This window comes from Chiroxiphia lanceolata, chromosome 3 (genome assembly GCF_009829145.1).
Source record: "Chiroxiphia lanceolata isolate bChiLan1 chromosome 3, bChiLan1.pri, whole genome shotgun sequence".
Classification (NCBI taxonomy): domain Eukaryota; kingdom Metazoa; phylum Chordata; class Aves; order Passeriformes; family Pipridae; genus Chiroxiphia; species Chiroxiphia lanceolata.
In genome coordinates, this window is record NC_045639.1 from 57,411,976 (window position 1) to 57,423,479 (window position 11,504).

General features: G+C 42.8%; 1 protein-coding gene across 1 annotated transcript; it reads left to right on the forward strand.

Annotated features, from left to right (window-relative positions):
• The first annotated feature begins 290 nt into the window (after positions 1-290).
• Positions 291-11,250, forward strand: PERP (p53 apoptosis effector related to PMP22). Its single transcript, XM_032684057.1, has 3 exons — positions 291-609; positions 8,035-8,178; positions 8,802-11,250. Exons 1-3 carry the CDS (start codon positions 399-401, stop codon positions 9,035-9,037), a joined length of 591 nt encoding a protein of 196 aa, XP_032539948.1. The 5' UTR covers positions 291-398; the 3' UTR covers positions 9,038-11,250.
• Positions 11,251-11,504: the final 254 nt, after the last annotated feature.

Sequence of the window (11,504 nt, forward strand, 5' to 3'; positions counted from 1 at the left end):
CGCTTTGCGGTGGCTGGGCCACGACGGAGGAGCGGATGCGGGTGCGGGAGGGTGGCAGACAGCAAGAGGATAAGTGAAAGGGTGAGCTCAGGCAGGGCGAGCCAAGGGCCGGGGATTCTCGGGGCTGGCGTGGAGCCGGGGCCGAGCGGGAGCGGGCTCGCCCCGCGTTCCCTCGCGTTCCCTCCCCTTCCCTCCACTCCTCTCCGCCGGCCCCACCGGTGGGGCCCGCCGGCGGCGGCAGGCTTAGTCAGAGGAATGTGGGTGGGACTCCCTCCTCCCCGGCGCCTTAAAACCCCGCTCGGACCGGGGCGCCTCCAGTCTCCCGTCCCAGCGGAGCGTCCCCGCCGCACCCCACCCGCGACGCTCGGGCTCGCTGGGCGCCCCGCCGGCCGCGCAGGATGGTGGTGTGCGGCCTCGCCTGCTGGAGGTGCAGGTGGCTCCTGCCACTGCTGCTGGGCCTGGCCATCATCATGGGCATCATCGCCCTGGCGGGCCGGGGGTGGCTGGAGTCCGAGTCGGAGCCCTACGTGCAGCAAGCGTCGCTGTGGGAGAGCTGCACGCGGGGCGAGGAGGACCTCAACTGGAACTGCGAATCCCTCATGGACTACGGTGAGTGAGAAGCCCTCCGAGGGACCCGGGGCAGTGGGTGCCATGGCCATGGACCCTTCCTACCTCTGTTGTGGAGCAGTTGCTTTCCGAGATGAAGTTTCCTTCGCAGAAGCAGTACTCGTGCTGTTTTGAGGCTTAAACCAGCAAAGGAACACGGGTCTAGACTGCTTCAGAGTGATCTTTTTTTATCATCAGTACGACACTGAGAAACCGGGGTGTTGATATTTTGGGTTTTTCTAAAGTTATTTTACAGCCAAAGTAACACAGCCAACTGGTTACAAGTTCGTCAATTTGCTTAGCCTCAACTCTCCGCAGGCTGCAGTCCCAGCAGCCTTACCTGGCACCAGTGAACTGCCCCGCCCTGTGCCGGTGGCCTCCCTGGTCAGACGGTGAGCGTGCAAACCTTCGCGGGAGGTGTCCTATGCAGAACCACACCTGGACAGTAGTAAAATGGTCCTTCCCCGACTCTTTTGAGGGAGAGAGCACCTTAATTTAACCCTGCTGGCCAAGGCAGTGCAGCTATTAAAATGCCTCCTGACCTGCAGCTTAAAAGGGTCTGATGTGAGTTTGCAGGCAGGAAAAAAAAAATGCTCTTTCCTTTGTATACCTCTCTGTTGCACTGGGGCCTAAATCAGGGATAATTGCGCCTCTGTTTTAACTTGCTGAGCTGCTTCTGTATCTGGCATCAACAACGTAATATTCTTATTGCACACTCTCAGTTTCTGGGTCTTTGGGGGGACTTCTTGTTTTATTGCTAGAACACATGGGTCTGATTACATCTGCTTTTCCCTAAGCCAGAATATTTCTGGACAAATAAGCAGACCCGCCTTAAGATCCTGGATGAGGGTTCTTTAGGGACTGGGAAGCTGGAAGGGTGTGTTTCAGCTGGGAGAGCTGGGACTGCTTCCCTGCGCAGATCCCTTGCTGCCTGAGCAAGGCAGACTGACTTCCAGAAGCTTTTCATTGCAACACTTGTGCTTGAAAGCTAAATCCTGAATATACTGTGAGAGAAGTGGTTTTGTTTCTTGGCCAGGTGATGACTTCAGGCCTCACCTAGGTGGAAGAAATCTGGCTAGTGAGAAAAATATGTCCATCTCCCCCATTAGACAGAGAAGAAAAGGTGATAGAGTTGCTGAAATTTGCATTGCAAAAGGAAAAAGTGTTAACACAGAACAGCTGCTGAAATCTGTTTTCTCCTGTAGTGACACTGCTTCTCACTTCCCTGAGTACTGATGGGTGTGTGCTTTGCGTCAGCCCTTGTGGGGCAAAAGTAATGTTCTGCTGGTTTTTTCTAGTTAACAAGCTGACAGAGAAGAATAGTATCCTTGACTTGGCTTATTTAAGCTCTAGCTTATTTAACCCAAAACTTATTTAAATCCTTGGCTCACTTATACCAATTTGCCTCTTTTCAAATTTTCATAACATCAGTACCACTGTCTACTAAAACAGTATTTACATCTAGAGACAGGATGTAACACATGAGTTCAGGTTTGATTTATTTTGTTTCCTTTTTTTCCTATGCTAATGCAATTAGTCTCAAAATAGGTGAGGGCATTTACAAAGGAAAAAATGCCTAGCAGGCATTTACAGCACTGCTGAAGGAAAATTAAACTTAACTGAGATGCATAACGTGTGTTTTGCATACCGTAACTGCTAAGCACTAAACATCCTCCACCTCTCTTGATGAAATGGAGACTTCAGAGTGGATCTCCATTAACAGAAAGTTCTATTAGACAACTTCTTAATTGAGCTGTGGCATGTGTACTAAGAAAAGGAAGAGAAAAAACAGCTGAGTTGCTTATTTTAAATGAGGGGAAAGGGGCGAGAACAGACAAATAAAGATTTGCAAGTAAGAGTGTCTCATAAACTGCATTGCTTCTTAATACACATTTGTAAATGCCACATGAGAGGGAAGAAGTGAAAGGGAAAAAGAAGAATAGGATGTCATTTGGTAGGGAGGCAGGGAAGGGATTTTGTTTAGAGTTCTGTACTAGTTTGCGTCTGGGAAGTACTCTGGCTGGCAGCATCTGTGTATTATCAAAATGTTGCAGTGCAGAGGTGTTGTACTGCACTAGAATATGACTCAAGATGACTTAATCTAGACCATTGCAGGATTAAACTGTTGGCTTGGTGTTTAAAACATATCAGTAAACCATCAGCTGTGACAAGGATTATTTGCAATGTGTTCCTAGGAGAGGGCGATTGTCTCTATAGTGATGAGGCTGTACGTTTAGGAGCAGTATTTGTGGGTGGCTGTATCCTCTTGGTTCTGAATGGCTGATCCCAGCGACTTTGCTTTGAATTAACACTGTAAAAGTGGGTGTGTATGTGTGCAGTAAAGGTAACCCCATTAGGTTAACTCTTTCTTATATTCCTAACAGCCAGTTGGTGTTCATTAAGTACACAACAGCCAAGGAAGAAAAAGGGAAACACCCATACTAGGTGCCAAAAACCAGACAAACAAACAAACACCAAAACAACAAAGGCAAGGAAAAAAAAGGTGGAACCTAGAATTGGGAGCCCAGCCTTTGTGAATCATATTTCACTGCAGCTGTGCTGCTGTACCTGTGTCCCTAGAGGCCTGGACTTTGATACCGCAGATTATTGGTGAAGCTGAGTGCATGTGTCGACTTCACTGAGGGGCCAGGTAAATAAAGGAGGAATGTTAGATGTACACTTATCTTTTCAGCACACCTCTTTTCAGGCATGCTTTTGTCTGATTTACGATGCCAGGATGTGTTCAAGACAAACTAACAACATTTATAGTGTCATCCAAGTGCAGGCACCTGGAAAATGCTAATGGGAAAGGTGTAGCAGTTGGTGTCCCTACCTACACCCAGAAAACATTTACTGCAACTTCCTGGTAAAAGAACCCAGTGAACAGGTGAGGCTTGTGACTCTGCCAGTGCGCTTTGCTGGCTCCTGGGCAGGTGCACTTCCGCTGCTAACAACCCAGAGACTTTAAAAGTTGGAAACATATAGGATTGTGCCTCTCCTCAGCTCCTGGCAGAGCCAACTGACTTACGCCAAGTTTGTACCGGAGGGCTTGTTTTTAATAATTTGATGTTATAGCATTTGCTTTTCCTGTACTCTGAAAGCCAAAACAGTTGTGATTCCCAGTATGAATTTCCAACCAGCCCTCCTAGCAAACCTCTGATCCTGGGCTCTTCTGTCTTGTGGTGGTTATGCACATAGCTTCCCTTCACCAGTCATGCTATCATGGAAGTTTGTGCATTATCTGAGCAAGAAAATGGACTGACAGTGCTCTTTTGCTTGGAGTCCACTACTCCTTTATTACATTAACAAATGCAGATATTTTTTGACATTCTATGTAATGGGCTCTCAAGGCCAAACAAGAATTGCTACTGCCATTTATATACAAAAAAATATTAAAGCTACAGTGTAAAAACATGCCCCATCTATGTATGTCATGATAAAAACTTCTACCCTAAGATTCCATTTTTTCATAAGCTAACAAACTAGCTTCTGCTTTTGGAAATAAGTAAATGAAGATGAGAAAATCTTGTTACTTCAAATCCTGTAGAAGTTCATCTCCCTGCTAGACTACTTTCCTAGCCCTTTTATTATTTTCTAGAAGGAAATCTAGATTTAAATACTTTAGCCTGTAGAGATTCCATCTTCTCCCTGATGAGGCTGAGGCATGACCAAATGAAATCAGGAAATATACCTAATGCTAAGGCCCTATTGCTTGCTTTCTTTTAATTTCATCATATTACTGGTGCTCATCATTTACATTAAGTAATCCTGACCACTCCTAGTTATTTGCATGATAACATTTGCAGCTTAGTTCCTTTCCATAGTAATCATTAGTGTAATGTAGTGCTATGTAATAAAACTCTTAAGCTTTCCTAATAATTATAGACCTTCAGCTCCTGAACAGTTGTTTTTTTAATGTTCTTTCAACACCACCTAATTGATAAATACTTTTCTGCTGATTAGATGCAAAGAACTTGATTATTCTTTGAGGCCAAGCCAACCTGGGAACACTAGTATCTCCAACTATTTTTCTGCTTTCCTATCCTTCTGCCTTTCATTTTATGCAGCTCCTAATTAGTGTGATGTTATTGGTGGATTTCATAAACAGACATCATATTTATATCTACAATACTCTCTCTGCCAAATGAATGGAATTGAAAATTTTATATTTTTATGGAAAACTTAAATCCTGGCTAAATATCTTCTGATTACAAAGTACTTCTGAGCACAAACCAGCTAGAAACTGGGGCTGATCTGTCCTTCTCTGAGCGTGAGCAGATCTCTCCAGCTCTTGAGGTAGAAAATGGTGAGATGGTAAACTTCCACTCTTTCCTCCTGGGAGCTGTAGGGGGAAGATCTTTCAGACAGACAGGAGAACTGGGTACCTGTGGGGACTCAACCAGCTCTCGGAAGTCTTTAGAGGGACAAGGAGTTGGGAAAGCCTGACTTGATAGGTATGGGGATGAGGGGAATTCTGCATGCAGAAACAGCAATTTCAGTCTGAGCCCTGCAGCAGCCCCTCTGCTGAAGGCTCTCCATGTTGGTGGGGGTAGCAACAGTTCCTGTGGATAAGAAACATGCCAGGGCTGCACCCTGTGCTCAGGAAAGATGTAGGCTCCCATCCCAATCTCTCTTGTCTGTCACTTTTTAGAAGACTTATGGTTAATTTTTGAGATTTTTCTTACATTGTGTGTGTATATGTAAGTCTAGAGCTTTTTGCTGCTCTTTTTCTGATTCTCACAGGGGATCAAATGGCAGGCTGGTTGTTCACTGGCTGACTACTACACTAGTCCAGCCCAGAGCACACGCATCGAGTGCTGTGGCTAGCACATATATCTCAGTCTTACCAGGTCTTGTCAGTATCAACTTACTGTTAACTGCTGTTGGAAAAGATAATCCAGCAGGAGAAAGAGAGGAATTTATGGGATCGCCAGCACCGAGCTCTGTCACATGTGAGCACAAAACTTGCTGAATTTCATCATGATGGTGCCTACGGTTGCCCTGTTTCTGAAGACCTAAAACAAAGCTGAGCTTGATATTAATCTTCCTGATAAGGTATCTCCCGCAGCCATATGTGTTGTCATTTTCAGATTGCCAGAGAGAAGAAAATAAATCATTTTGAGTAGAGCTGGGGCTGACCTGTATCCAAAAGCTCGTTATGCTTGTAAAGTAAGCACAGATGATGCAAAAATGGCAGAGAGAGCACTGTGGGCATTCTGGCTTGTACTCCTCCAGTTGTGTTTTTGTTGCACCAAACCTCAAGGTGTCTAACCTGTGGGTGTATTTGAGTTTGCAGCCTAAGTTTTATCAAACAGATGCCAGAGTTGTCTTCCTATATCTTGTCAGCATACATAATGCATCTGAAAGGGAATATGCTATGGTAACTAAGTGTTCTACTTGTTGAACTTTTTTTCTTAATATGGTAAATATTGATAAGTAGCTTTCCAAGATCATTTAGTCTGAATCAGTTTTCCTGGGACGGCCATGTGTAATGGTTTCATATCTCTTTACATGAGTTATCACTGAAGAAATCCTATTGTGGAGACAATATTCAATGCCTCTGTTAGGTACGTATGAGAATATTTTGTATGAAAAGATTTTATCAGACTGCTGCCATAGTTTTAATCTCCAGACACTCATCAGGTGTCCTCCCTCCCTCCCTCTCCCTCCTTCCTTCCCCCTCAGCATTCCCTTAGGCAAAGGGTATGAAACATGCACAACTAGCTGAAGGAGAACCAATTTGAAAAGTTTTTGCTGTCTTGAGTAGCTCCAAGAAGGGAGAGGGAAGAGAAAACCCTTTTCCTTATCTTTTCTATGTCAGCTTTATTGTGTTCAGGTGGCAGTGGTGGTGGTTGGGAGTTTTGGGCAGAAATTCGGCTGACAGGTACCTGCTGTATTTCACTTTTGCTGCTGGAATAGAGGGGAAGGAAACCGGTTCAAACTGATCTAATTAAAATAGCTGTAAAACAATGCTTTGCTTTCAGATGACAAATTGATGTATGTAGTGGAGGTATCTGAGATAGTTTTACTGCATTCTCTGTCGCAAATTACTATTTCTCCCTATTTGTGCAACTAATACAGTACATGAGTTAAGGTGGGGGATTATAACTCTTTAGGAAAAATTTATTTTACCTCCTTCTTCTGCTTACTTTTTGCACGGAAAGAATGGAAGTCACAATGAAAGCAAGATATCTCCAAAGTCACTTCAACTGTGTTGGAATGGACAGCTCTGAAGAAAGAGATTTTTTTTTAAATGTTCTGACCTAGATCTCACTGCCATCTTTATTCCTACATTAGAGGGAGCTCAGGATCTGGCCCTACCTCTGTCTGTGTGAAAGTAGAAACCCACATTATGTAGATGTGGGAATTGAATTGTGATGACAGCTGACTGGAAAACAAAGCACTAGCCAGTATAGTTTAGCCCTTGTGGGCAGGTATCCTGCCTCCAGGGCAGGAACACCTTTGCTTATAGTTGTTTGCACTGGGCTCACCTCAATTACTTGGTTTCTGAAGTGGACAGGGTCTGTGAAGGCCTCTTTGCAAGTCTGTGTTACTTCAAAAGTGGAACTGCTGGCTGTTTTTCTAGGAGGTTTTCTTACCATTGTTGCCTTGGCCCTGGCCTATGGTGTGTGAGTTCTGGGTGCTAGTGCTGCTCTGCTGGAATATGGCCACTTGCTTCATGCCTGAGCCTCTCCAGCATGCAGTAGCTTGATCCTGAGAATCTCCACCAACCTGTTCCATCAGTAATGTTTCATCAAGTAATGATTCAAAGAAGACTTCAACTTTTAACTCAGATTTGGCTGTTTCTCTTCCACCTGCTATGTTTTAGCTGTGAATAGATATTTATCTTCAAGACCTTTCTTTTTGTCATCTTTTCAGCTATTCCAAATTTATTTCTTTTTGGTCTTGCTAATTTTGCTACAGGTGCACTATTGTTGTCATAAAAAAACAGGAAGAAATTGTATGCTCACAGCACTGTTATTTCCCAGAAGTTATTGACTGTGGTGGTACCCTCTTGTCTGCTTTCACACTTCCCTGTGTATGGAAGTGGTTTTGTAAACTTGCATATCGAACAGGAGCTGTAACAATAAAGTGCATTGTCAGCAGCTGTGTGCCCTATCTGCTCTGGTGTCTGTGGGTCTTACAGATACAGAGTTTGATGGTGCTATCTCTATTATGTGCTGCACTATATCCCTCTTTTCAGCAAGACAAGTTAGTGGACAGGGAGTTCTGTGCTGCTCCAGCAATGATGATGCCTCTCTGCTCTGCAGCTGTGTGATTTGGAGGCATTCAGTATTGCTTTGAAATAAGGACATGCTTCTTACAGTAAAAGATTTCAATAAAAAATGATTAAAGAAAACCAAAGAAATGCAATGACCTACAGCAGTGTACTGCTGTGTATAACATCTTCCTTGTTTTCTCTTCAAGGCTGGGGGAGAGCAGCAGCTGCCACATACCTTGTTGGCTTTGTGATTCTGGTCATCTGTTTCGCTCTTGCAGTCATCGCGTTCTCGATCGAGATACTCCGCTTCAACTTTGTGCGAGGAATTGGAGGCTTGCTCTTTGTTGTAGGTAAGGCTGGGCACAAAGACAAGGTTATTTGAGATGTAGAACAGGCATCAGCAGAAAAACATGCTAGATGGAGCCTCCCTTATGAAATTAGCTGTCTTAGTCTCATTTATGACTCATTTTCATGGGAAACAAGGAAAGGTTGATTTCAGAGAATAATGGTTAGGGAAGTTATCCAGTGGGTTTTGTCAATTTGCACTTTCCCAAAAGCACTGTACAGGGACACCCAACACCTTTGACCCCACATGTCACATGCTAAGACTTAGGAGCTGAGAGCCCTGGGCGCTTCCCACCTTTCTGATGGGAGGAGGAACAACGGGACTATGGGAGGTAACTGGCTCCGCAGGGTTCACTGTACCTTGCTGTAGGACAGGGCTGGTCATGGCATGCAGATATGTGCCTTAGCAACCTGGCAATGTCAGCTGTAGCTGCTGCAATCAGATAGGCGTGGGGATCTGCCTTGGCCAGAAGTCACATACCTCTGTAAGAATGCAGATTTGATTGCAGGACTGAAGCTAGTCCTTACATATCTTAAATATGCAGTTATCTCCAGGTACCTTTTCTTAGTGGGAACTGTAATACATTCACTGTAATTTACTCCTGCTGTTCTTTTTCTCTCATTCTAGCTGCATTCCAGATCATTGGCTTGGTCATTTACCCAGTGAAATTCACAGAAGATATTCCACTGACAGGAGATAATATGTTCAGCTGGGCCTATGGCTTTGGTTGGGCCAGCACTGTCGTTGTTATAGGTTGTGCTTTCTTCTTCTGCTGCCTCCCCAACTGGGAAGATGAAGTCCTAGGAAACATCAAGCCTACCTATTACTACTCCTCCCCAGAGAGAGCACCATACTTAAATTGAAAGATTAAGTCCAAGTACAGTCAACTGTCAAAACAACAGAGGAGTACCTATGATGTACATTCGATGTGATTGTAGGAGACTGAAAAAACCCACCTTATTTCACCAGACTATTTCTTACTATCCCTGGCAATAAACTAGGAAAAACACTGGCATCTTTAAGCAAATAACTCTTACCTAAAGTATTCAGTTATGTATTCTCATGTCAATTCTGTTTGGGTGGTTTACTTGCTCCTTCCCCTCCCAGCTAATTATTCAAACATTTGCTTATGAATAAAGATGGTTGTGTTTCAAGTGTAGAAAGGAAGAGGATAGATTTTAAACAACCCATTAGTGGGTCCTGCAAGATATTTTTTTTTCATCTCTGATGAAATTGCGTTAAATGGACCTAGAAAAAAAGCAGCCTTCCAAAGAATGTTTTTCTTCCATCAAAGTCAGTCCCAAGGAAGGAACGTCCCTGAGGCTGTCACGGTCACCTGTCACCTAAAAATCTTTTCTTGTTTCTGTTACTGTACTGTTACTGATTAAAACCTATTTGAATTAAGGTGAAAATTAAATTAAATTTTTTTTTCCACCAATTGATGCTGTTAGACAGAGACATCCTCTAAAGCATGGAGCTGGTGGGTAACAGTGGCTAATGTAACTTTGGTGGGTTTGTGGCCACATCAGGACTTGTGATGGAGTCACAGATATGTGTTTAATATATATTGTCATAGAGACAATCAATAAAATTTCAGATGTTAAAACTACGTATATTTTTACATGGTATTTTAGGGATGCTGGTCTAGAAAATATCTTTGAGTAGAAACGTAAACTGTTCTACTTGTCTACCTTTTTAAAACTGCAGTGTTTTAATTATCAGTGTACTTTGGAGGGAAATCTTAGCATAAGGTATCTGAAAACCTCCAAAAGTTTCTAACATTGTAGGTACCTCAGTTTCGTAAACTTGGGGCTATTTCATGAGTCACTAGGGGTAACAGGCAAAAATAGATAAGCAGTGCTGTGAGCAATTTATGTATGCAAACTACATACAGACATCTGTGTCGTAGTAATCTGGCTGGTTCCTAGTTTGTGTTTCTGCAGTCAGCAATTCCAAATAAGTATTCCAGCAAAGCAGAGCTGTGTCTGTGTTGGTCATGGACCTGCAGCAGCTTACAGCAAATTTAATTATGGTCTATAATCTTTGTCAGGGCTTTCTTCATCTGGGGAAGAAGGAAGAAGCTTATTTTGTGAGCTCTTCCTCCAGCTTTGGGAGAAGCAGCTCTAGCAAAGACAGACTGAGGGGGATACAGGTAGGGTGGAAAGCAAAGGTTGTGTATTACTCTGTTACTTCTTGCTCTCATGAACCAAGTACTTAGGGGAGGGTAAGTGTATGGGTATGTGTATTCATGCACATGTACAAAATAGAACTTAAAAAGCATTAACCAACATACTGTAAAGCTAAAGTAATTTACAACAAATATTTTACAATGCCCAGTATTTCTTGTACTATACATTTTATAGCTTTCCATTTTGTAACACCTTTTTTAACTTGATAATACTATATATTGAATGTGATCATGTTTTGGAAAAGTCATGTGACTCCTGAAGGTCCCTCCAAGGCCTGTGTTTTATAATTTTACAGAGCATAAATGTCTGCAGACTTAAGAACTGTGTTATGAGCTCAGTTGTGGAGTATACAATCAAGTGTATTTGTGATTCTTTCTGAACAAGAGAATTCTGTGACAAATGTGTCCCTTTATTTTTTTTTTTTTTCGTTTTCTGTACAGTACTGGCTGTTGGGGAATATTGTGTAGACTTACCTGTATCATAAGTAATGACAGTAATTACTTCTATCGAATTCAAAACACAGTAGAGAATCCCAAGTCTGGAAAATTCTTGTACAGCTAAAGCTGAGAAGGAGGTAAAAAAAAAAAGGAAGAAAATGGACGCCTTTCCTAATGAGAGGGAGGATGGTATGGTAATCAGGTTTAGCATAATTTCAGTCTTTTGTATGCTTTCTTATAAGCATCGTTGTAACTTGTCAAAAAAGCACAGATGTAAAATAAACTTGGCTCTGAATGTACTGGGAGCGGTAGAAGCACAACCAGTGTGTTACACAATTAAGATGTTCCAGAGAAAGCTATTGCAAATAGTCATTAATTACTTTGAAGTGATACTAATGTATATGACACTCCTTTCAAATGTGGTGGCTTAATTAAAAATCTTTTAACTTACAGTTGTAGAAACTTGGTGGTGTTTGTGGTTCATGGGTTAATTTCACAAACTCAAACAAGTAGTTGTTCTTACCGTCTCTTAACGTGAATATCAGTATCCATAAAGTGTCGGGTTAATAAAATGAAGTTAATGACCTCGTGTCCAGGAGGTGGCAGCTTCATTTTCCAGTCAAATAAGCTTAGGTATACAATGCAAAACATGTCTGTGCACTTTCTTTGGAAGTGCCAGGCATAGAATGTTCTTTGCTAAGCCA